At 40.0% G+C, this 27,143-nt stretch overlaps 1 protein-coding gene across 1 annotated transcript; it reads left to right on the top strand.

Annotated features, from left to right (window-relative positions):
- Positions 1–3,902: 3,902 nt before the first annotated feature.
- Positions 3,903–27,085, top strand: LOC137666416 (vitellogenin-2-like). The gene is made up of 35 exons (XM_068406406.1): positions 3,903–3,972; positions 4,087–4,107; positions 4,210–4,361; positions 5,847–6,098; positions 6,652–6,813; positions 6,901–7,049; positions 7,654–7,804; positions 7,932–8,089; positions 8,179–8,344; positions 9,208–9,333; positions 9,679–9,897; positions 10,883–11,100; positions 11,262–11,359; positions 11,658–11,782; positions 11,893–11,994; positions 12,638–12,757; positions 12,844–13,033; positions 14,423–14,516; positions 14,629–14,814; positions 15,353–15,497; positions 15,619–15,835; positions 15,923–16,098; positions 16,492–17,166; positions 17,657–17,707; positions 18,629–18,718; positions 19,796–20,008; positions 20,098–20,240; positions 20,601–20,739; positions 21,276–21,411; positions 21,857–22,043; positions 22,369–22,460; positions 23,548–23,645; positions 24,403–24,562; positions 25,915–26,076; positions 26,967–27,085. Exons 1-35 carry the CDS (start codon positions 3,903–3,905, stop codon positions 27,083–27,085), a joined length of 5,562 nt encoding a protein of 1,853 aa, XP_068262507.1.
- The last annotated feature ends 58 nt before the right edge of the window (positions 27,086–27,143 follow it).

Raw genomic sequence — 27,143 nt, forward strand, 5'->3', positions numbered from 1 at the left:
ACTTGGAAAGAAGAAACTGGAGTTCTCCAAGAAGCTATGACAGAAAACTGCAGTTTCTGCTGATGAGCTCAGTACATTGAGTTACAGCTTGAGACGAAGTAGTAGCCAGTGTAAACTGCAGAGAATACTTGTAGTATGGTTCTTGCATAGCATCCTTAGGGAAGCAGAAATGTATATAATGATATTCTTGGTCAGCTTTCTGCTGCATAGGTAGTCAGGTTGGAAAGCCAATATAAATAATATCATATTTCTCTTTTCATTTGTTTCTCTGGTTCCTGCTCAATAAATGGGTGATCGCAGTCATGTCGTCTGCTGAAGGGGTTTAGCAGCATATAGTTACTGTTGGGCTTACACCTTCTCCACACTGTGTTGGACAGCTCTTGCCTGAATTTTAATTATGGAAGAATAAACACACATATTCAAAAAACATTTAAAGATGCAAAGTGAAAAATGTAATATCTGGGCAATTAAGTGGGAGAACAGTACTTTACATGTAGGATTCTTATTTTCAAGCTAGTAGGTTATTGCAGGCGTGTCAGTCCACAGCTGAGGCCATAACAGTGTGCCAGCAGGGGCTGCTGGTGCTCTGAAGTGATGGTGTGCTTGCTGGTGCTTTATTGGGACACTTCAATGCATTCAGTTTAGTTGGGACTTTTGCTAGACAACTTTTGTTCATGGCAGTCATTTTTAGGATAATAATGCCTTTGAAGAACAAAACAATTTACCTGTTTAATCTTTTGTTTGGGCCTATTGAATGATTAGCAATTAATAAACATTTTATACTAATTTTTTGCTTTAACATTCTGTAACCCATCTTACAGAAGTGGAAATTAATTTGAATGCCTCCATGGAAGAACCAACTGTGCTGGAAGTGTGCATGCAGTTGAGCCCTGAGCTCATCTCTTAGACCTGGTCTGGAAGTCAGGGGTGTAGATTCAGTCCTGTCCCTATAAGGAAAGAAAACACACCTAGAGTTTTTGGATTGCTCTATATGTGGTGATCAGCAAGCTTTTAAATCTGAAGCTACTGCTAATAACGGTATGAATGCTACAGAGGGTCTGGTTGGTAGTATGGTGACATTCTAATACTTCCCTGTGTTGGAAACCAGGATCTTTTTTACTTAGAGACTGTTGAAGAACAAAGGGGGGAGACTGCTTGCAGGACTGGAATACAGGTGTGTCACTACACAGGTGTGTATTTGAGATGAGAGAGCAAGTGGCCTACTTGAGCAGGATCAAGAAGCACTGGCTACCAGTGACTGATTAGCATACAGTTATTGTTGGCTGCTTATACATAATATTGAAAAGATGAGTGGTTCTCTTAAACTATGGTGTTTTATTTCACAAAATCTTTAAATATGATATGCATTGCTTCTTTTTGAGTCTACGTGATGAGTGCTTTTACCATCAATATTAGTCTGATTAGGTATGAGAATTTACTTTCTAGGATTAGATTACAGCTGTTAATTTTTTTCCCTTTCATTCCCACTGGTGGAGCATGATACAATGGAGCTTTTGCAAAACAGGCTCTATAGCAAAAAATAATAAATGAAGAATTAAAACTTGCTCCGTACAAAACAGCTTCTGCAGACTTGCTCTATTCCTATTGCAGCAGGACAAAAACATTTCCATGTGTATGAAAAAAATCAGACCATATCCTAGCTTTTTCTCAGGGATGTACACTTCAAATGGGCCAAGGTAACTAATAAATCCCCAAGATAACATCAATTTAAACAGGTTATTCTTTAAAGGAAAACAGAAGTATTTACGGGGCAATGGCAATGCTGTGTATGTTGAATTAGCTACTACTTGTGCTGCTTTTTTTTCCTTCTTTTTTCTTTTTTTCAATTTGCAGTTACCACAAAGCTTTTGTGTGTGAAGATGTGCAACACATCTTGCTTTCACTTTCTTCCCTTCCACCGCCACATCTAATTTGCAAGAGAAGTAGATGACAAGATATGAAAGGTTGATATAGTTGGATTCAAAAACTGATCACCAAAGAAATGTTCAAATTATTGGATTTATTTATATATTGCTTTCAGACAATATATCCGACCTCTAATGTTTGCTATGCCCAGCAAAGTTGCACTGTAATTAAAAAAGAACTTAAAATACAGAATCCCATGGTACACATTGTGTTGTAGTTTTCACAATGATGCAGTATTCATGTTCCTTTATTCAAGTTTTGAGTTGTACAAGATGTACAACTAACTGGAATGCATAACAGGTAAGCTTCTTTTAAATAAATGTTCAGTAATAAAAAATTAATTGTAATTGTATGGAAGAGCTTGCCAACATCATAGTGGAAAGTTTGTCACCTGAGGCACAAAACATGCTTGTTCCCTTGAACATAATGATAGATTAACAGTCATGAAAAAGGAGACATTTCTTGCTGGTGTCCCCCCATAATGTAGTCTTCTGCAGTGAGCTGCATGGCAGTTACCAAAATAGAGGTTGCACAGCTCCAGGTGGATTTACAGCCCAGATGAATTCTGTTTGAAAATGTCAAGACTTGTGGGACTGACAACGCAGGAAGAGCAGTTGCTAGTGGAAGACTGTAGAAACTGCTGGGATAGAAAATAAATGTTCATTGTGGTCATTAAAATACTGTTTGCAACAAATCACAGCTCTGTGGTCAATCTTATAACCATAGGTATTGTGAGAGCAGAAATAAAGTGACTGAATAACCAGTATGTCGTAGATGTTGAACTAGAAGCGGATTAACTTTTCTTGGTGTGGCTTAAAGCCCATGGTTTATTGCATTGCCTGAAGTTACCCCTCCAGAAATACCCTCCAAGTTAGAAGCCTCTGTGCATTTTTCTTGCCTTTTTTTGTTGATCCAGTTGCCACCCAGCTCGCTTTGGAAGACTGGGTAATTTGGGGGGAGATTGACCAGAACTCATTGCCCCCTTTTTGTGATTATCAGCCTGTTACCATGCTCAAAAAGGGTGAGCATGTTTTGTGCATCTACGCTTGCCTCCATGCCCCTGACATTTCTAGAACAGACCACTTGTGTGAACGTGTTCCTGGCTATCGAGGTAAATCAGTGTTGAAGCTGGCTGCAAGCCTACATCAGTTCAGGTACTTGGCTGTGTATTGTATTTGGCTCCTTAGGAAATACAAAAGTTCTATCTGACCTGCACTCCCATTCCCCCTGCTTTGCTGCTGAGGGTCTCTGTGGGTTTTAATTGTTCACATTTAGCTGTCATTTACCTTGGAAGATAAAATATTTACAGATTGCTTATGAAATCTTTGTTCATTTAAAAAATATTCCTGGTCAGTGTGACCGGAGCTGAAAGAACACACTGATCCTCTGATTTATTTAAATAAATATATATTTTCCATATATACAGGTTTTCAGCAGGATGTTAAATGTGCTTTGATGGACATATGAATATAAGAAGAGCAAGGTTTATCTGTCCTCATCTCCTGTTTACAGGGGTAGCCGTAAACCAGTGCTGAGGGAAGAGAAGGAACACTGTTAATGTGTGTGACACTGACTCTACTTTGTTAACTGGGCCGCTATCGGTTAGATAACAGTTTGGGTCAGATGCCAGGTCAACATAACCTGGGCAAAACCAACCTAATCCATGGCAGGACCAAATACCAGCAGCCAGCCATGACACAATCTATGAAATTAAGTAATGTGTTTATTGTAAATTTATTGTAAATGGCCTAGTAAACATGTTTTACTAGGATAAGTAGAAACTTTTAAACAATCCAGCGAAGGGCTTATATGAGAAAATCAGTGGGATGCCAAGGTATGACTTGATTTCCTTTATTCCATCTGAAGAGAAAGTATGATTACAAAAAGGGAAGTGTTGACATAAACTGATAAAAAACTTGAGAATTCAGCAGAACACAGCCACGTGTTCCTGAGCTTCCTTCCATAAAAGTCTCATCATGTCCGGCAGAGCCCCATTCACCTTCACTATGAGGGGAATCGTACTCGCGCTAGCGCTCACCCTTGTAGGTAAGCCTACATATCTCTTCTTCATCTCTCTTTCCCAAAATTTCCTTAAGTTCAGAGAAAACAATTGGATCTAGACTGAATGTTACTCATCTGGTTTTCCATCTCTTTTTTCAGGTAGCCAGAAGTTTGACATTGGTGAGTAAATTTCATTCTATAACCTCCTTTTGGTGACTTTGCTATGATGCCTGTTTATTAGAACATGCTTATAATGTTGTGAAAATGGCTGTTATTCCCCAGACCCTGGATTCAGTAGCAGAAAGAGCCACCTGTACAGCTATGAAGGCTGGGTGTTGAATGGGCTTCAAGAAAAGAATTTAGCCAAAGCTGGTGTGCGCTTGAGCAGCAAACTAGAGATCAGTGGGCTGTCAGAGAACGCTTACCTCCTCAAGGTACTGTGCCTTCTTCCAGACGTACAAGATAGTAGTGAACTATAAATCACAGTTATATAATTGCATCTGGCTAGTCTGTGGTTCAGGAAACAAAACTGGAGACTCAGCGCTGTAGATGTCAGAGAATGATCTGCAAGCTGAAGTTTTAGAAGTGATGAGTGATTTGGCATCCAGTCACTCAGGGGTGGTTGTTGTGGAAATTGTGGAAATTGTTCATAGCAGGTGTTCCTCAAGAATTTGTACCAGAAATAGAGGTGCCAAAATCAGGGGTTCTGTTAGAAAGTGTTTACTTCTAACTCAAGGTGCTCAAGCCTGCTCTGATTTTAAGATTTTATTCTATTTTCAATACACATTTCCAACTTCTGGGGGAAGCCAGGACTTGGGTATGTAAAATCATTGTCATGCAGGTGATTATTGAATGTAGACTTTAAAAAGTGATAAAAGCTAAAGATAAAAAGTGATAAATGATAAAAGAACGATTAAAAAAAAGGCATCAAAAACGAGCATGTAATAATATTTAGTGTTTGGATAATGCAGTAAAAGATCTGTACGTGTGAAGTCATGCCTCTGCCGACATCCATAGAGATAGAATCTGACACATCTGAAATAAATATGTTCCAGAAAAATACTTTTATTTGTCTTTAATTTAGTTTCAAATTAGAGCTTCTTTTGGGGCACAGAGTTCAGTGACAAAGATCTTACTGGTTGTAGTCGAGCTGTAGATCTTCTTTCATTGATGAGGGCAAGATGTCAAAATGATGGGCTAGGGGTTGCATTTCTCACTGTAGTCTTTATCCTGAAGTTCTTATATGGCGTGCACCAGGCTGTGCTTGGAGGGACCTAAACTGGCAGTAACTTTGCCAAAGTTACTGAAATTGCTTCTGATTTACATTGTGTCTCGGTATGGGGGAAAAAAAGTTTATAAATACATTGTTCATTATTTAAAAAAATGGGTTGATTTAAGCAATTCACAAATATAGCATCAAATTTAGCAACTAGTTTAGTAAAAAAAAAAACTTTGGAAGTGGATGAGTTAAAATGAAACATTCTAAAACTGTATTTTTTGACATTTAGAATGATATAAACTTTTTAAATGCTAAATTTCACCTAAAGAAGAATATTTATTTTAAGGCTGAAAAAATAGAGAGAATTTTATTTGATTTTTCTCAATTACTTTTTGAATTAGCCTTTCTCCCCATAGAGTTAATGCAAGTAAAATGTTTAAAATATTCCTGGGACATAATAGCGGTATGTTAACTGCTTCTGTAAGATAAAATAATACTGCTGAGCCCACAGGGTTTATACTGAGTTTACAATAGTGTAAGCAAGAGACAAAAGAATAAACTGCTGTATGAATTTCTAAGCCTGCATTTGGAAGGAAAGCATATTGAACTAGTGATTATGTTAATTTCTTCCAATCTGTTTGCATATTTAGTAGCAAAGTAATTTTATTCACATAAGTATTTTTTCTTAATTTCCTCCCAGATCCGCTCTCCACAGTTCGAGGAATACAATGGCATCTGGCCCAGGGACTCATTTACTCGATCTTCCAAAATCACCCAGATAGTTTCTTCGTGTTTTACCCGGCCCTTCAAGTTTGAATACAACAGTGGACGGATTGGAAACATTTATGGCCCAGAAGACTGCCCTGATATTTGTATTAACATAGTGAGAGGAATACTGAACATGATGCAGATAACCATTAAAAAGTCACAGAATGTGTATGAATTGCAAGAGGTTTGTTTTTTCCATTCTAGAACTACTTTACTGAAAGGATGTGTCCTCTTTAGGTGCTCTTCCTTCAAGTTTCTGTTTATTTGCATCTATTTTCAAACATTCATCATCACAAAAAGTCAATTTTCATTCATATAGAAGAAAGCGTGTGCGTATGTGTTGAATGAACTATCTCTGCTGGATTTTTTTAAGATGTCTGTCTTTAAGATTTAACATGCAATCCTTTAAAGAAAAAAGAATTATTAGCTATGAATGTATTCATTCTATGGCTTCCCTGGTGCAGCTACTTGATCCATTCTGTTGTTCATTGTTGATACTAATTAATTGATTACTTTTTAAAACTCCATCCCCTGACTTGAGTATTGTTCACATACTTAATTTTTAGTTCAATAGGATTAATTGTGTATACTGGTAACAGGTTTCAAAACATAATTAAGACTGTTCAGTAGGTCCTTACCCTCCTACTGCTTCTTCAGAATCTTTGTTCAGTAAAACTTCTCATGCAGTGAAATCCTGATGAAATTGGGAAGTTTCATTATCTCTATTGATCTGCCAGGCTGGGATTGGAGGTGTTTGCCATACAAGGTACGTCATCCAGGAAGACAGGAAGAATGGCCGAGTCTCTGTTACAAAAACCGTAGACCAAAATAATTGCCAGGAAAAGGTGATGAAGAGTGTTGGAATGGCTTACGTCTATCCTTGTCCTGTCGACATGATGGTACGTGAGACATGGAAAGATTTTCCTAATTAGAAGCGTGCCCATGCTGTTCCCAGTCACTTTTTGGGTCTCTCTGTCCTCCTCCAGAAAGAAAGGCTCATAAAAGGGACTGCAGCTTTCTCCTACAAACTGAAGCAGTCAGACAGTGGTACTCTGATCACAGAAGTGGTGTCGCAGCAGGTGTATCAGATCTCACCACTCAGTGAACCTACCGGTGTTGCTGTCATGGAAGCAAGGTAGGTGGGACATGGGCTTCCTTCACAAAGTGAGAATAATTATAGATCCTGGTAGTCCCTTTCACCCCCAGTTGAAGTGAAATGAGAATCGACCTCTACAGCAGTGGGGTAAAGCTGTGAGTACTCACACTTGGGGTTTCCACATTTCTAAAAATTCAGTGAACCATTCTTTACGTGTACACTGGTGAATTTAGCACTACAATTACATGGAAGAAAAGGAGAAAAGCTCTTTTGCTCACTTATACCGTAAGAATGGAACTTTACTCCTCTGTTTTTCCTGAAAAAGGGCTAATTTATAGTGTCAGGAGGAAGATGGTGCAAGTAGAAATAAGATTATTGGTTACACTGAGTCTGTAGCTCTCATTGAGAAGACAGCAGTTTAGCTCCTCCTCAGAAACGATTTCATTGCAGATAACTCTCATGCTATTTTATTCCGGTTAGAAGGCATTATCCATTAGCAAACTGTGGTAGATTTTGCTGTGGTAAGAAAAACTATTAAAGAGTAAAACTGATACCATCACAGTATCACTGAACCAACAAACGGCCAAGGCAGACGGAGGAAGAGAGCTAATTCATTCCTCCCATGACACTTGTCTCTTGACAGACAACAACTCACGTTGCTTGAGGTAAGAAGCGAACGGGGGAGCACCCCGGACATGTCCATGCAGAGCTATGGAAGCCTTCGTTACCAGTTCCCATCAGCATTGCCACAGATGCCACTACAGCTGATCAAGACTAAAAACCCCGAGCAACGGGTATAGTATTTTTAGGTCTTTAAATTGCTTTCCTATAAATTAATAAAAAAATTAATAAAAGAGTAAAGATCATAAATTCCAAAGGATTTAATTGTGTATGCCCTCTCTCTCTTGTGTTTTGTAACAGATAGTAGAAACACTGCAACACATAGTCCTGAATAACCAACAAGATTTCCACGACGATGTTCCATACAGATTCCTGGAGCTCGTCCAGCTCTGCCGGATAGCAGGCGCTGACACTCTTGAGTCCATCTGGAGACAATATTCAGACAAACCCCGCTACAGGTGTTTCATTGTATCAGCTTATAAGAAACTTTTCCATTTTTTGAGAATTGAGAGCTAAAAATAAGGATTCCTTTTTAACCTGCTTGCAGGCGGTGGCTGCTGAGTGCAGTTTCTGCGACAGGCACCACAGAAGCACTGAAATTCATTAAGACCAGAATTCGCAATGATGACCTGAACTACCTTCAGACTCTTCTAAGTGTTTCTTTTGCTCTCCATTTAATGAAAGCTGATGAACACACTGTTCCAATGGCAGCAGTGAGTAAATCCATGTGAATCTTTCCTATCTGATAACAAAAGGAACGACAATTGATTATAAAGTACATTAGAGACTGGATTCTCCTCTCATGTATACTAATTTTGTAGAAATGTTGAACCGTGAATTTCTTTTGGCACTACATACATGAGAGGAGGCATAGTCCTGTGTCTTCTTTTTGCTACATGGACATAAAAGCCATTCTCCCATAACAGCTTCTGAGAGTAATTCCCATTTTAGCTTGCTGGTATCACATGTCATGCCTCCTACAGACAAAACTTTGTCCACTTCAATCTCTTGCTTCTGAAACAAATGGTGATTTGTGTGTTATGTCACTTGAATAGCTCTTTTAATTGCAAACTATTCCTATAAGCCAGAACGTGCTGCAAATGAAAGTATTAGTGCAAACATCAAATATTTTGACATTATAATGAATAATTTATTCCAAACAGGACTTTTCCCATCTCTAGTCAATATTCTTTTTCTCAAATAGGAAAAAAGGATATGATGTGAGAATGCACCATTAATATAATTGAGTTGGACATTGTTCTAACGATATTCCATTTATAGATGTTTTCCCATAATCTTTGTATTTTCAGTGTTACGCTCAGTTGAGGAAAATCAAAACGGTGCTATGTAAACTTATATATATGCTTATTTATATTGACACTAGTGAGGAATTAAGCTCCTAAGTGAAGCTTGCAAATAAAATGTCTACAAACTCATTTAATTTGTTTGGATGTGAACAATAATCATTCTGAAACTGCTCCCCTCAGATAAGCTCTGATGATTTTCCTGCTCTGAAAGCTATGTCAAGCACTGTATTAAATACCAAATTAATTTTTTCCCTTTTTTGCCCCCACAGGATTTAATGACTAGTTCTCGAATTCAGAAAAGTCCCATGCTTCAGCAAGTTGCCTGCTTGGGGTACAGTTCTGTGGTCAATAGATACTGTTCTCAGACCTCAGCTTGTCCTAAAGAAGCTCTTCAGGTGGGCAGCTTTTTCTCATGTTGTTCTTAATAGCTTGGTAGTGTTCATTACATTAGCTTAAATCTTTTAAGTTACAATATAAAAATGGCAATTGGACTTAAAAAACCACATTTCATTGGTATCCTTCAGAACAAAGGCAATGAATAATTTTATTAATGTAGATATTTGCTTCATCATTGAAAACACCATTTTCACATTGTAAGGTAAAATCCTGAGAGAAGCCAATACTGAGTAATTTTATTAAAACCAGTTGGTTTATTGCGATAGGGTTTTCAGTGGGTAAGGGGAACACTGTGGGCAATCTATACATTAGGAAGAAAAGACTGAACTGTGCTTTGCTTATAGCCCATCCATGACCTGGCAGACGAAGCGATCAGCAGGGGCCGTGAAGACAAAATGAAATTAGCTCTGAAGTGCATTGGTAACATGGGAGAACCAGGCAGCATCAAGCGCATCCTGAAGTTCCTTCCCATATCTTCATCCAGTGCTTCTGATATCCCCATCCACATTCAGATTGATGCCATAATGGCCTTGAGAAAAATAGCTTGGAAGGACCCCAAGACAGTAAGTATGATCTGTCAGAGATTTCTTTACTTCAGTGAATTAGAGAGTACATACTGTAGGAGAGTAATGAATTGAATGGTATCATGTCTGTGGATTCAGCATGTTTAAAAAAAAGGATTATTTTTAAGAGCAATACAATACAATTTTATATTTCAGCTGATGTTTTCTGCTAAGCTGTAATAATAGTTAGTCAGTAGGAAGCTTCCAGAAGGATATCAGCAGTGTTTCTTTAGCCATCTATCATAACCAATTAAGTCCTGTGTTACTTATGTATGGTGGAAATTTAGCCACCTAAAAGGCAGACACATATTTTAATCTGCCTCGATAGTCAAGAGGAGAGAGAGAGACACACACTTTCTATTGGCCTCCCAGGCAAAACGTTGACATTGCTCTGCCTCTTTTAGACCCTTCCCTTAAGATTGGCTGAGTCACCGCTGACCTCCTGCTGAGGTTGCTGGCGTGATGAGTGTAGGCAAGACTCCTGCCTTTCAGATGGTTTAGATATAGGAGCTATATGAGACAGCATCCACTCAGACTGTCTTTGGTGAGCTGCTGAAGCTCCCCTTTTAAAAGTGGTCTAAAACAGTGAAGCATGCTCACCGAGTCAGTGGGGTTACTCCAAAGAATGTATCTATCTTAGTATTTCCCATTGTTTCTTCTGAAGTTATTCACCAATCTTTGAATGTCAGTAACGCAAAAAGCTATGCTGATGTCTTTTTGATTGTGGTGGGCTGACCCAATACTTGATGCATGGATGTTTATTTCAGATTCAGTGGCTGCTGTTCTCCATGGGGCTGTTCCTCCATGGCCCCTTCACTTGTCTTAATAAAACAATGTGGAACCACGCAGTAAAAAAAAAAAAGAGGAAACCTTTCTGCGGGGACAATGACCCCCTCTCCCATGTTTCTTATGGGTTATGTGTGGATCCAGTCTGCAAAAAAAGTCTTGATTATTGATAATCCCTGACACTGTTTTCTCTCTGCAGGTGCAGGGATATCTCATTCAGATCCTTGCGGACCAGTCGCTTCCCCCCGAAGTGCGAATGATGGCTTGTGCTGTTATCTTTGAGACAAGACCTGCCCTTCCTTTAATAACAGTGATTGCTAATGTGGCAATGAAGGAGAGCAATTTGCAAGTGGCCAGTTTCGTGTATTCCCACATGAAGGCTTTGTCGAAGAGCACATTGCCGTACATGTACAACATGTAAGTAGAGACAGGAACGAAGTGGGTGATCTTCTGCAAATAATAAGTTCTGTTACGTTCTTGTTAGCGAGCACTGCATCTGCTGACAAACTGAATTCAGTTTATATTCTGATGGGGTGCAGTTTATTTCTGGATATTATTACCTTTCTCATTTTGTTTAGATCTTCGGCTTGCAATATTGCCCTTAAGCTGCTGGCCTCCAAATTGGACAGGCTGAACTATCGGTATAGCAAGGTCATGCATATCGGCGGTTACTTTGGTGAGTAAAAGTGTTTCAGTGACCAGGAAACTTTCACTTCAGGAATCCATTCTTAAGAGACATTAAGTCCTTTGGAGAAATACGGCATTCTGTGTTTCAATAAGAAATTGAATTAAATGTGACAGTCACATATTTAAAAGTGCATGAGTACCCATTTATTAATTCAGGCCTAAACAGTTAAAATTTATGTAATGATATATCTTAGAGCTGGCAATGGAAAAAGCTGCAGAAATATGATCTTGAATGATAAGCAGAATAGTTAGAAAAAAGATGTGTCTTTTGTTTACTTCTGCCATAGATAACTATAAAGTTGGTGTTGCTGGAGATGTCTTTGTTATGAACAGCCCAGGAACGATGTTCCCATCAGCAATAATTTCCAAGCTCATGGCATATTCTGCAGGGTCAGTGGCTGATTTGGTGGAGGTAAATATTTACCTAAATCAATAATAAAGCAAATTAAAATCAAAATTGACCACAAAGTTTCATCTCTTTAAGTATGTTTCAGACTGCTCCTTCTCATGCTGTTTTGGTAGGCTGGTGTCCGTGTGGAAGGCCTCACAGACGTCATCATGAAACGAAACATCCCGTTTGCTGAATATCCCACGTACAAAAAGATAAAGGAGCTTGGAAAAGCTGTAGGTATTTTCAGTAATGCAATGTATGGGTTATATGAAGGGGTATTTAGTGAGGCTTCTTGTACTAGTTAAGCCCTGTCTCAGAAGGTAAACTACCCACCTAGCAGTCAGCTCGAGTATTTTGTGAAAGAGAGATCTGCAGTGGGACTGCAGGGGACATTACCCCTGCAATGGTGGCAATAGCTTCTGCAAATTCTCGCTCTGGCCCTGCCTCCTCCCCGCCACAGGAGGAGAGGGGGGACGCGAGCATGGCAGCACGGTGTGTGTCTCATGCCTGTCAGGCTTCCTCCTCCCTCTCTTCACCTACCTCCCTTAGTTTCCAAGAATATACCTTTGTCTTCAAGAGAAAATATGATTTGTTGCTGTGCTTTCAAAGTGGGTTTAGTGGTACTAATGGCCCAGACCCTCCGTGTAAATGTGCATCGGAATACAAAACACTGGACAGGAGGCTATTCGTGAGGATCTTAATGACAGGGAGTAAGTCTGAATTAGTGACGCTGTGCTATTTACAAAGCAGCAAAGAAACGCAAGCAGCAATGGAAAGTTGCAGCTTGGTCAGCGATGGGTTTGGTCACTTTGCTGAATTACCATTTGCAAAGTGATGCATTAAGGAGCTTTGCTTGTTTCTTTATCTGTTCCCTAGCTGCTGGGATGGAAGGAGCTGCCAACAGAAACCCCCTTGATGTCAGCCTACTTGAAACTACATGGCCAAGAGCTGATCTACTTCAATGTCAATAAGGAAGTCCTGGTTCAGGCCATGAAGGTACCAGGGACTCCTACTTTTCTTTGCAAGATTTGACACCATTGTACTTTTATATCCTAACCTCTTGGATCTCTGTTTTACTGCAGACTGTGCTAGAGCCTGCTGACAGGAACACAGTGATGAAGAGAATTGTCAGCCAAATCCGCAATGGCATTGCAGGACAATGGACACAGCCGGTGTGGCTGGCAGAGCTGCAATACATCGTTCCTACCTGCACTGGTCTGCCGCTGGAGTACGGGTCATACACGACTGCTCTGGCACGTGTGGCACTCAACGGTGAGTTGGGAAGGACACAATCAGCTGTGCGAGCTCTGAGCAGGGGATGAGAGGGACAGGCTAAGAGGGGTTGGAGAAAGAGGTGGAAAAACAGAAAGTGAAAAACAGAACTAATTTTTGTAGTGGAGGGGAGGTAATGAAAATGCTTGAAGAGAAGCTGGACACAGCTGATTTCTGCCTCATCTTTGAATTAATTGAAGACAGTGGAGGTGAGGTGAGAATCTGGGAAACCAGAGAGAGAAAAGACATAGCATTCAAGGCCAGAAGAAATAAGACCTGCATGGGGAAATGACTGCAGACATGGGCAGAGGGGTGGCTTCTGAGAGATGCACACACAAGCTAAGCAGGATTCAACAGTGATTTAAACAGAGAAGAAAGTGGAAGACAATCAACAGGGAACTACCAGTAACATTAGAGAAGCCAGAAAGAGAAGAGGGCTTGTGAAAAGAGACAGAGTTCTGTTTTAACAGAATGAATACTCAAGTAAGTATGAATACTTATCAAGAAGTTAAATCAGTGATCATGCTGTTTTTTGTGCAGCAGACTTTTAATTTAGGCAAAATTGTCTGACCCTTCTTTTTGCTGACACCACATAAGGAATGAAGGGTGAAGTACAGGTACTTGTGCTCTTTTTACATGTCTTGTATGTGCCCACTCTTGGCTGCTCTTGGCTTTTTGTTTGCTAGTTTGTTTTCATAGCACCTTTGAATACCCACCTGTCCTTCACCTGGGATGGAGTAACCCATGCAAGTGTGTAGGCTGGGTGTGACCCAGACAGAAGGCAGCTCTGCAGAGAAGGGCCCGGCAGGCCTGGAGAACAAGCTGGTCTAGTGACTCAGTAGTGTGCTCTTGTGGTGATGAGGGCCAACTGCATCACTGGCTGCAACAGCAAGAGCAGAGCTAGCATGGAAATGATTTCCCCCCTCTATTTAGCACGTCTGAGGCTGCATCTGGAGTACAATGTCCAGTTTTGGGTCCGCAGTACAAGAAAGACGTTCACACTTGATGTGATGAAAGATTGAAGAGCAGGGGTTGTTTAGCCTGGTTGCCCATCATACACTCTGTCTTCTGGCTCCATGCATTTCTGAGCTATTACTGTTACACTAATTAACAAACTTTCAATTTGGGTCAGCTCTATTTTCTTACTACATTTTTATTTCCATTTTCAATGTTGCATCAGAACCTTTGCCTACAGAACAAGCTCTCTGTATATTTTCAGTATTTTCCAGATTCATAAAAGATCTCACATACCCCAAAGTCTGTCTTGTTATCCAGCTGTATTTGTTGTATTAACAAAAATATTACATCTTCCTGAAAACTATTTCTTGCTTAAATTCAAATTGTTTCTTTCACTTTTACCATTTTAAAAAGTCCTTCTGTCGTTTGCAGTTGATGGAAAGATAACCCCTCCTTTAACTGGAGATTTTAGACCTTCCCAGTTGCTTGAATCCACCATGCAGATTCGGTCTGACATAAACCCAAGGTATGGCAGGTTTCTAAGGCTTTACATATGATGGAGGTTTTTTATGAAAAGGCAGCACCACATGTTAAAAAAGAGCACCTTTCTTACATCTGACCGCTTCACTCTGTTACAGCTTGTACCTACATACAGTCGCAACAATGGGTGTCAACACAGAATACTTTCAACATGCTGTTGAGATTCAAGGCAAGGTCCTGACAAGAGTGCCGATGAAGTTTGATGCCAAGATAGACATGAAACTGAAAAATATTATGATTGAAACAAATCCGTGCCGCGAGGAAACTGAGATAGTGGTTGGAAGGTACAGCAGCGTTACTTTAGAATACTTCCTGTTGCTGAGACCTTACGAAGTTCACTATTCACTGACCTCCTACAGAGGTTTCTGGATAGGCACAGTGACTTTTCAGTGTGTAGCAGGACCTTTGGGATAAAGAGCAAGGAAGACAAATAGGGGAGTTAAAAGTCAAAAGATACCTAAATTGTTCACAAGTTTGCTTTTTATATTAATTGATTTATTATTTTTTTTGTTTTAATTTTTATTTGTTTATTATTTTATTGTCTTTTAGATTTTTTCATTTTTATTTTTAAATTAACGCCTTTTATGTTTCGGAAATTTGTTTATCCAGATTTTGAAAACTTCCTGTGATATAAGGAACTGATGTTTGTCATGAACCCTTATTTGTCTTTAATAATGTTTATACTTATAGTTGTGTATACAATCCCTATGTTCAAACAACATATCTCTGTGCTGTCACATGATACTGACAGGGATGTATTTCATTTAATCCAAAGACAAGGGGTCAGAATAATTCACTATTTTTTTGCACATATCTCAACAGACAAAAGGCTTTTGCTGTATCAAGAAATATAGGAGAACTAGGTGTTGAAAAGAGGACCTCAATTCTCCCAGCAGATGCTTCATCAAATATTGTGGAAGAACCTTTCAAACCATCAGAGAGAGTTTCCAGTGAAGGTTTCACAATGGTAACCTATTCCTTTTTGCTTATATAGTAATATTTGCCCTCTCTGAGATGCACACGTGTGCAGTTTTACTCTTGCGTATGATATGCTCCCAGTGGTATTCACATACTCATCTCCAATGCAGCAAGGAGCTGACAGCATGCCAAGGAAACATAGTTCTCAAGAGGATCTTCTCCATGGCACAGGAAGAAAAACTCATAAACGAGACATTTGCATCAAACTGCATCATCTGGGTTGTCAGCTCTGCTTTTCCAGAAGGTCACGAGATGCCAGTTTCCTAAAAAATACATATTTGCACAGATTAGTTGGCGAACATGAAGCTAAAATAGTCTTGATGCCAGGTACAATATTGAGCACAAGCCTTGTCGTCTTAGGTTTGTCGGTGCTATTTGAAGCAGTATAACCTAATGTGTGCAATTGGTGTGTAGTTCAAACAGATGCTGAAATTGACAAAATTCAGCTGGAGATTCAGGCAGGATCCAGAGCAGCTTCCAAAATAATTCGTGTGGTAAACTCGGAGTCTGAGGAAGAGGCTGAGTCATCTCTGTACGAGGACATTCGAGCTAAACTGAAGAAGATTCTAGGCATTGAAAATGTGTTCAAGGTAAGAGACTTTGAGCATGGGAGGGGGAAATATTTTCCCATAAATGAAGCCAAGGGTTTGAAGTTCAGTGTGGAAAGCTGGCACGGAAAAGCAAGGATGGGGCTAGTTTGAAAGGTGCCAGTGCTGGGCCTGTCAGCCAGTGCCACATCTGAAGGGACTGATCCTATGGGGTACGTCCAGCTGGGGCTGGTCCTCCATGCTGGGGTAGATTTCAGCTGTGTGAATCGGATCTAAGAGAGTTCCACAGCTTCTGCAGTGGGTGAGGCACGGAAGTTGTTGTTCCTTGAAAGGCTGATATGAGCAGCTTGTCTGACACCCAGAGAAGTTTTACTTTGTAAATACAGAACCAGATGTATGCCCTCTCTTGCACTTCCCTTTGAACTGTTTTTGCAGGTTGCAAATAAAACACGACACCAGAAGAAGCGACCTTCTAAGAAAGGAAACACTATGCTAACAGAGCTTGGAACAGACCCCAATACAAAAAATCCCTCCAGCTCCTCTTCTGCCTCCTCAACTGCTTCCTCCTCTTCCTCATCATCTGCTCCTTCTCCTGATCGTAAAAAGGCCATGGATGAAGACGAGAATGATAAAGTAAAGCAAGCAAGAAACAAAGCAAGCAGCAAGAGCAGCAGCAGTAGCAGTAATGGCAGAAGTAGCAAGAGCAGCAGCAGCAAGAGCAGCAGTAGCAGCAAAGGTAGCAGCAGCAGTAGTAGTAGTAGCAGCAGCAAGAGTAGCAGCAGTAGCAAAGGTAGCAGTAGCAGTAGTAGAAGGAGTAGTAGCAGCAGCAAGAGTAGCAGCAGCAGCAAAGGTAGCAGTAGTAGTAGTAGTAGTAGAAGGAGTAGAAGCAGCAGCAAGAGTAGCAGCAGTAGCAAAGGTAGCAGTAGTAGGAGCAGCAGCAGCAGCAGCAGGAAGTCACTGAGTCACCATAGCCATGGGCATCACTCAAGGTACCTGAACAGCAGCAGTAGCAGCAGCAGAAGCAGCAGCAAGTCACTGAGTCACCATAGTCACGGGCATCATTCAGGACGTCTGGAAGGCAGCAGCAGCAGCACACATTCCAAAATATGGGTAACTTTGTCAGTAAATTGACTGACGGTGCTAACGTTCGTGAATCACATTCCTGATGGCAGCTGGCTTTGCATCATAAATCAGGAAATTATGAGCTGACACAGTAAATTTTAGTGACATAAAACTGCAAAATTTGTTCTGCACACACACCTGCAATCATTGGCTCAGATGTCTACTTCGAAGCATCTCAAAAGTTTCCACAAGTTTGTTGAAACTTTTGTTATAGGCAGGGAACAATTTTTTTGCCAATTTACTACTTTCTGTCAATATACATTGCATGTTTCTGTCTTAATTTTGCAGTAGGAACATTAATGCTTTATATAAACTACTTCAAGTCTTGCATTATGTGCTTGTGACCAAGACACAGAACTATGTATGAATGATAATTAGTAAAATCCTTACTTAATTCCCAGCACTCAGATTTCAATGCAGTTGGGGCATTTACTTTCTTCTGAGACTTCTTATTTTCTTGTTTTTGTCATTTTCAAAGGGAGATCATGAGATTTATCAGTATCGCTTTAGATCAGCGCATAGACAAGAGGTGAGTTTTTCTTTCCTCAGTAAATTAAGCATGGAATCTGTCATGAGTCAAATGGAAACCTTAAAGGCAACTTGTTGTCTTTGTTGAGGAAAATTACAGTACTAATAACATTTAGAACACCAAATCAACTGTGGCACTTCTTCTGACATGTGTAAAGACAGAGAGCTATGTTCTCCTTTGTGTTGTGCACATGATGCCATTTGTGGCTCTGCAAAGCAGATGCAAAGCTCTACCAAAGCAGTACAAGGGACTGGGGATGCACAATTTGGAGGAACAAAGATCCTACCATCAAGAGCTTGGGACATTTGACTGGCTTTGATCAGTGTGTTTCTTTGGTTGGAATCACTGTTGATACCATGATAGCGATGTTGACAAATGTGGGAGGATACCTTATTTTATGGTACTTTAGGTCAGCAGAAGATTCTTACTAGAGCGTGAGCCAGCCAGGAGCAGTGTACTTGATATTAGTGTTCCTCAAAAAGTAAAAAGTTCAGCTGTGTGTGTCCATTCAGTTGATCCTTTCCATCCAGTTAGTCCATTCAGTGTGTCCTCCAATTGATTAGGCCCTTCCAGAAGTAAAATCAATCAGTTCTGGACTTTCATAGTGAATCGAGAGGCTGGTTCACTTTGACTTTCTCTGGTCCATTGTTTTTTCACACAGGGAATTCTCATCTAGACATGCTCCTTATTTGTCTCTTCTGGGGTGTCAGATATATTTGGGTAAACAAGATTTTTCAGAGCTAGATCATATGTACTAAGCAGGACAAGGCATATTGCAAGTCATTGATCTGCTCAGGGTTGGAACTCAAGTTTACCAACACCAAGTGCCATGACAGAGTATTCTGCAGCACTGCCTAGTGCAATTTCTTCGAGCGTGCTTTTAAGTTACCCTCTTGAGCATGATGTGTTTTCTTCTTGCAGTTCCCAAAAAGGAAACTCCCAGCTGACCGACTTAGCAGCACATTGTCCTCTACCAGATCCAGTCATGCCTCATCTCGAGCTGCTTCCCGGGTTAGTTGCATCATTTTTAGGGGTTTTTGACAGCTTGGAAGAATGGCAGAGTGGCTGTGCACTTGCAGTAATTGTACAGCTAGGTAACGCAAAGAGAGAAATACCTCTCAAGTCTCACGTATCAATCAGGAGTGAGACACACCATAGTTCCCATACACACTTTCCTCTGCAGTGAGGTGAGGATCCTTCTTACTTGCACCATGAGCCTTCCCTCATGGCAGTCCCACCCAAAAGATGCCTGCAGAGACTGATCTTGTGACCTCTGCAACCAGGAGGGAAGTTGAGGTTCTGCAGTGCCAGTGCAAGGACGTTGGTGGTGGAGGCCAAGGCTAAGAGAAGGCCAGAAGGCATGCTCCAGAGGTGACGTGTAGCACTTGGCTCCTCACACCACCCAGTCTGATGCATGCAGGCTTGCTCTCTGGGGCAAGTGATGAAGTCTAATGATGGAGTGAAGGAATTGCAGATCATAGCACGCTTAAGGCCCTGCTGCCAAGCAGGGAGATTCTCGATGTTGAAGACAACGTTTTGTTCTAGGGTGCTGTGCAAACACAAAACCTGCTTGCCCCAGAGAGCTTACAGCTGAAGTGTGAGGTGAAAGCCAACAGACCAACGAGACAGATAAACAGGAGGACACTAGATAGAGGATGTTCTTGTTGTAAGAATAAGTGATGAGTACAATGGACAGCTGACGTTGTTAATCAAATTGAACCACTTTCTTTCATTCACAGGCAAATATATGGGTATTAACAATGAAGCCCAAATCATATAGTCATTACTGTATCCTAATGATATGAATATTTCCACAGTATCAGCTGTAGCTCAGGAAATGGCACAAATTTTGGCTCATATAAAATACAGTGATAAAATCCATCTGTGCATGCAGAGGCACATGCACATTAAAGACATATGCATGAGAGTTTATAGGCATATATATATGTGTGGTACATATGCTGGTATATATATGCAGTTCAGTTGCTTATTTTCCATTTATCCATCTAGATCTTGCATCTAAAATGTTCCATGGTAACTCTTTTGTAATGATATTCTTTGTATACTTTCCCCCCCGCTTCTTCTTAGCCTAAGTTTCTGGGAGATGTTAAAACACCAGTATTAGCTGTTTTTCTTCATGGCATTCGTAACGATAAGAAGATAGGAGGCCTCCAGCTCGTGGTATATGCTGATATTGACTCCATCAGACCCCGGATGCAGGTATTCGTGTCAAACCTCACAGATTCAAGCAAGTGGAAGCTCTGTGCTGATGCTTCAGTCCTCAATGCTCACAAGGCAGCGGTAAGCCTCAAAAATAGTTATATACAGCTGTATGAATCACAGGGAAACCATATGCGTTTAAAGATGGACCACTTCTCTCTCCATTGTAGGCTTACATGAAATGGGGTCGGAATTGCCAGGACTACAAGATTTCGACTGAGCTGGTAACTGGGCGGTTTGCTGCCCACCCTGCTGTACAAGTGAAATTGGAGTGGCCTAAAGTTCCTTCAAGCATCAGATCCATAGCAGAATGGTGAGTTTTTAGTCTTTAGTGACACTCATTCATGACAGTGGTCAACTGTGAAAAATCAGCATCATCCATGAGGTTCTAGCAGTTAAAGTACCAGCTATTATTTTATTCTCTGATCTGAGTTCTGCCTTCAGACATCAAAGCTGAGTGGGAGATCGTAGCCATCCTAAAAAAAACTGAGGAACAGATCCTTCCTTTCACTGAACACTTGATCAGTAAAGCAGAGTAGTCATGGGGACCTAACCAGTGATCCTGAAGTCTCTGTATGCTACTTACACACAGATGTGAGACAGCTTACTTGGAATGTGTGCTGCTTTTTGCTTCTCTATTTCACCAGATCTTTCTGATTTGATTTTTTTGAAGGTTTTACAAGTTTGTCCCTGGGGCTGCATTTATGCTGGGGTTCTCTGAAAAAATGGACAAGAATCCTTCTCGACAAGCCAGGGTGATCGTGGCTCTAACTTCTCCAAGGACATGTGATGTTGTTTGCAAGCTTCCTGATGTAATTATGAAATATTATTATCACTCTCCTATTTTTTCCTAGTAGAAAAGTGAGACTGCTGCCATTTTAAATATAGTGGGTCAATTCTGAGAAAGAAAAATTTAAGTAAGCATCAGTTTGGGTGCAAATAATGAAAACAGCTTTTGTTTATTTTCAACCTTTTTATACTACATCCAAGAATAATCATAGAGTGATTTTGTTCATGGAAAAAGAGAGTGCCATGGGTATTCATAATGACATGCGTTTCCATCTGTAGTAGCTTCGTAAGTGTTCACCTAACCACCTTTGAAGGGGAGTAATTCATTCTCTCCCAAATAATATCTGAATGATGACCCATACCATGAGAGAAAACTGTAAGCAGAAGAAAAAAGCTCATGGACAGTGAGTCAGATGAGTGGTGTTCACTTAAAGTCTTTGTCAACCAAAGTAAAAGAAATTGAAATCAAATTCCAAATAGGAGAAAAAGCTGATCTTAGCTGTTTGCTGTGAATACCTGGCACAAGTGCATTTTGAATGTGCTTTTGATTCCTTTCCAGATGATCCTCTATGGAAAAGGCATGAGGCTTCCCGTGTCACTCCCTGTAGGTCCGAGGATACCAGCTTCAGAGCTGCAGCCTCCCATATGGAACGTCTTTGCTGAAGCTCCCTCTGCAGTGCTCGAGAATTTGAAAGGTCAGGGTCTAACTGGGTTCAGAAGCGTGGCATCCTCAGTCTCCTGAATTACTTGAGCACCTTCTGATTTTTTTCTGGGATTATTTCTCTCCAGTTAATGAGGAAATGTGCTGTAATAATGCAAGGATGGTTCAACTGGGACAGATTATTGTGCATATAGTACAGAAATCAGCAGCATTTCAGGGATCAAGATACTAATTATCTGAATTGATAACATTTAAACTTACTGCCAATTATTTTTTGTTAGATAGAGGAGTACATTTTTCATGCCTTTTTTAGAATTTATGAGTGCTGAGTAGCCAAAAGCCCCTGTAATCCATACAAAAATGTCACATAGTGGAAAAAAATATAAAGCTAAAATAATACAGCACTAAAAATAAAATCTGCCATTTAATGACTTTCTTTTATGGAAAAGCAAATGCTCACTGGTGTTTTCTTTAACCAGCTCGCTGCTCAGTTTCCCACAACAAGATCACAACCTTTAACGAAGTTCGATTTAACTACACAATGCCGGCAAACTGCCACCATGTCTTGGCTCAGGATTGCAGCTCTGACCTTAAGTTCCTGGTGATGATGAGGAATGCTGACGAAGCTATGAACTTGAAAGCAATAAACGTCAAGCTTGGCAGTCAGTAAGTAACTCCTGCCAGATGCTGGGAGCGTGAGGGGCTACATCGCCCACATTTAACATGAGAGGAGCTTAGATCTGAACTTTACCACGATGGCTGGCGGCCGTGGGATTTCAACATTTCCGTTATTTACTTCCCATGGTATTGAATGTGATGCTGATGATATTATCCTGCACCTTAGGTGACAAGAATGCCCCTGATGTAATTTAAGTAGTTGAAATGAGCTTATGCTACGACCAGTGATATTTACTGAGCAGGAAAATGCCTTTGTCACTGTATGTGTATGAATGTGATACAAACAGGGTGTGAACGCTCTTCTCCTTAACAGTGACATTGATATGCAGCCTGTGAATGGACAGGTGAAACTGCTGGTGGATGGGGTTGAAAGCCCTATGATGAACGTTTCATACGTATCTGATGGTAAGTGATGCAGCATCTGTTGTTTCATTTTCACGTGTATTTTAGGAAAAAGAAAGAAAGACAAAACCAAAATCTATCAAAGAGTTTCCATCAGTTTGTGTTCAATAAGTATTTCTACCTTTGGTTGTAAGGATAATATTTAAGAACGTGTATTTTACTCGCTTGTGTACGAACATTTAGAAAAACTGATTAGAATGTAAAACTCTTGAAGTGGCCCAACTAAGCAAGATAAAACTAACACAAACATCCTTCCTTTTCATACATTACTGCAGCTCCTGCTGGAGTTCCAAATTTGAGAAGTGTGTTAGTTAGACTATAAAATCTTTCTTGATTAGAACTTTTTGAAATAGAGCTTTTCTAAAATTCACCACATTTGTATATCAGTGTTTATCCTAATTTGATTTGTAGGCATAAATTTGGCTAGCATTCTGAAATCTGCTAGGAATAAATATGGAGAACTGGTATAATAGCCTGCTTGCTTCTCTCAAAGCAGGAATAGGGTTTTTTTCTGTGAAAGGACACAGGCGGACCTTGCTTAATTCTGTGCTATGCAGTCAGGGGCAATATACAGTGCAGGTGTTTCTTGCCTGTAGAGCAGTAGTATATGAATCAGGCTAAGTCTTGCTGAAATGGGCTTAGCATCTGCTAGGGCTGAGCTCTGTCCTATCCGTTACACACTTGGGAGGGGATAATTGCGCTAGAAATGTCTCCAGTGACAGTCGCGGTGGTCTTTGTATTTCCTTACTCCATTATAGTGTAGTCAGGGCCTTGTATATCGGCACAACTATACAGATATTATAGACAGCTCTGTAGTAATTTCTAGAAATAAATATGAATATGTTAATAATGCAAAGAAAAATGAATAAACCTGTGATTGTTGTTTTCCAACTTTTTACAAACACCTATTTTATGTACATCCACATTTCCACATTGTTTTGCTGTATGGTTTGTTTCTTGAATAGAACAATTGAGGAATTTCAAGGAAAAAAACATTTTAGAAACATAACAGTTGCTTTTTTCTTTCTTAAAGAAGCTAGGTTGGGTCTGCTTTGGGTTTGATTTTGCTTTGTTTTATTTTTTCTTCTAGGTGCTTCTCTGTGGATCCACAGTGAAAACCAAGGGCTTGTACTTGTTGCCCCAGCCTATGGCATTGATAAATTGTACTTTGATGGATACACATTTAGGGTATAGTTCTTCCTCTTCATAAGCTTGAGTGTTGAGAAATTTCCCTATTTGAAATAGGATTCCCTTAAATCTGTATGTATGAGTGCAATAGTATACAGTGGCAAAACCAAATCTGTGCCGGGCCCAAAAAACCCAGAAGGGAAGATGACACTACAGGATTGCACAGTCCTGCTCGTTATTTATGAGCAGGAGAAGTGAGAACCCTTCACTGACAAAAATACCTTATTCTTGCAGTGCTGGTGTGTGTTGGGGAATGGGCCTGTGAGCATTCACACACTGAGCCAGCAGTGTATTTGCAAGAAAAATGAGTTTTCAGCTCCCATCCACTGTTCTTGCGGCTATACAATTCTTTACATCAGCAAAAACACAACCATTCTTTTAAGATGAACAAATGTTTTAAAGGCTGCACTAAAACCAATGTGAAACCAGAATGTAAGAAATCGGTAAACCATACTGTATCTATCACCTATACTATGAAAACATCCATCAGACAAAAGCTTCAGCATATTAATAGTCTAGACTACTAACAACTTAACATGCTAGACTGGCACAGTAGGTTTTAAAGGCTGTAACAGAGTTAAAGACACTGCAGCAACACGGGAGTTTGGCATCTGACTGCCAGACCCTTTTGAATCATTAGCAAAGAGATTTTAAATGTTTGTGCATTAACTTATACTGGAAGGGACCTACATAGCAAAAATCTGCTCCATAGGTACTTTTTTAAACTTGAAATAGTTTTGTTTTTTTTTTCTCAAAGATTCAAGTTGCTTTATGGATGGCAGGGAAAATGTGTGGAATATGTGGAAAATATGATGCAGAATGTGAACAGGAATATCGGATGCCCAACGGATATCTAGCTAAAGATGCAGCGAGCTTTGGGCATTCTTGGATTTTGGAAGAAAAGCCTTGTACAGGAGGTATGCAAGCTCTAATAAATTTAATATAGTATTACTACAGTTGTGTAGAAAATGTAGAATTTATTTATAAAATTTAAAATCCATAACCATTTTGAAAGGGTTCATTATTAAGTTACATTAAGTATAAAAAGTATTTGTCAGTTTAGAAAGGAATAAGAAATTACAAGTTAAACCAAAAAATGCAAGTAATTTGAACTTAAATAACCAAGCTGAAACAAAATCTTTGTTCCAGTTTCGAAGTGTTTCAAAGATTAGAAAAAAAATGTAAGAGGATAAATTCACACGGAATGCTTTAATTTAAGCACCACAGCATTTTCCAGCCAGTATTTGATCCATCAAAAAATCAGACAGGGATTAGTAATTATTTTACCTTGGCTGACCACCTGATTTTTGAACCAGTGCAACCTGTCAAGCAAAGCATTCACATGCATGAGTAGTTCCAGGGACTTAATTACACGGTTGAAATAAAAAAGCTGTATTTTAAATGTTTCAGTAGATTACAATCTTATGGTGTGCTTGGTGCTCTCAGCTGAGGTTATGATGCAACAGCATACCATAGTGCTGCAAGGAGAACAGGCATGTTGCCTTTTTAAAGAAGACTTGTCCTGGTGGGAAGGACTTCCTTGGTACAGCAACTATGATTCTGCTGTGTCTTAGTAAAGAATACTGGGCGTCAAACTTGCTTTAGATGGATATGGAGTCCACATGCATGTGCACAACAATATTCCCATGGCTGGTAGTGACCACATGTTGTGTTTCCATTTCACTTATGGTGGAAATGGCTGGAATTTTAGAGAATAAAGCTTACAGACAGGAATAAATTGTGGTCCATATAGCTTCTCACACACTTGTAGCTGCTTGTACTGGGAATCCAGAACAAGACCAATATTACTGGCTGTCAGCAATGACTTTTGGTCTCTCTCTGCAGCAATTTTGAGCCTGAATGACAGTGGTAATAGTGTAATTCTTTAGTGATTATTTATATTTGTTCAGAAATCCTTCCTTTCTTTCCACTGCTGAATATTCAAAGCTTTCCAGTGTGGGTTTGCAGCTATTCTGTGAGCCAGTTTACTTTGCAAAATGTTTATCAGAAAGTATATCAGAATATGTTTCTACATACTAATCTAGAAACAAACCAGTTGCATTTCAAATTAACTTTCCATAGCTCCATATCTAATTAGGTGATTTGAAAAGTTTATCAGTGAGGGATGCTGCTTTACTTACGATCAAAATATAGTTTTCATAGAGCAAATTTGTTTGTGAATTGGCAACATTGGCAGATGGATCAGTCTGGGGAGATCTGAAGATTTTGTACATAAGCACGTAAACTATCACCAACGGTTGTGTTACAGCCTGCAAACTGCGACGCTCATTTGTGAAGCTTGAGAAGACGGTTCAGCTTGCGGGCGTAGAGTCCAAGTGCTATTCCACAGAGCCCGTGCTGCGCTGCATGAAAGGATGCTCTGCCACCAAGACTACTCCAGTCACTGTTGGTTTCCACTGTCTCCCAGCTGGTAAGTCAACAGAAATCCCACTGAATAGGAGCTGCACAAAAGTCTAAATAGATTGTGCCTTGGTTCAGTTATTCCACTTGAAACATAGGAATAATCTCATATATCCACAGGTAGGGATGGACTTACTGTGGTATTGATTGAAGATCTCTCCCTGTTTTAATTAATATGTAAAACTTCCTTTAGTGACAGAGATGTTTTTCTGTTGTAACTTTACTATGTTCTTCGTTATACCAGAATTTAAAATCTAAACTGAACTCCCCTTCATGGTGCTTTGAGATAACAGGGTAAAGGCAGGGTAACAGCACAGCCAACATTGTGATTCAGCTGAAAAACTGTGTATTGCAGCCCGTGAAGATCCAGCCACAGCTGATGATGTGCAGCACCCTGAAACAGGGATCCTTGCCTTGTATATTTTTACATATCGCTGCCTGTGGGTGTGATCCTATTTCACTGGGCTGATTTAGGCAATAGAAGGGCAGGTGTGGATGGGATTCCTGCACACAGGTGCAGTGATATAGGAGGATGTCTTTTTTAATAGGTATATTGTAGATTGTAAGAGATTAGATAAGGTAGATATAGATTATATAGATGATTGATAGGTTCATGTCTGTTTTCCAAGTTTGTTTTTCGTTTAAGACCATAATATCCTTTCCTAAATGCATTAGTAATGAAATTCTAAGTGGAAGTAGTAGTTTTCAAGGTAGAACTGGCTTATTAATTAAGTGGGTTTCCTGGAACATCTCTGTGTGACTTAGACAAATATAAATGTGTAAGCCAGTGAGAAGCAGCCAAGCCTGCTGTAATTAATGACTAGTGCATGGTAAATGCCGTACCTTGCAAAACTGCTTCTGAGGTATACTGTTTACTTTTCATTTCTTGTTCCCCATCAGATTCAGCTACCAGCTTGATGGACAAACAGATGAAGTTCGACCAGAAGTCAGAGGATATGCAGGACACTGTTGACGCACACATAGCATGTTCTTGTGAGAACGAAGACTGCAGTGCATGAAGCTGTACATTGCAGCACAGGGAAAAGCAGAAACACATTAATGTTTTTATTGTGTGGT

This window comes from Nyctibius grandis, chromosome 8, assembly GCF_013368605.1.
Source record: "Nyctibius grandis isolate bNycGra1 chromosome 8, bNycGra1.pri, whole genome shotgun sequence".
NCBI lineage: Eukaryota > Metazoa > Chordata > Aves > Nyctibiiformes > Nyctibiidae > Nyctibius > Nyctibius grandis.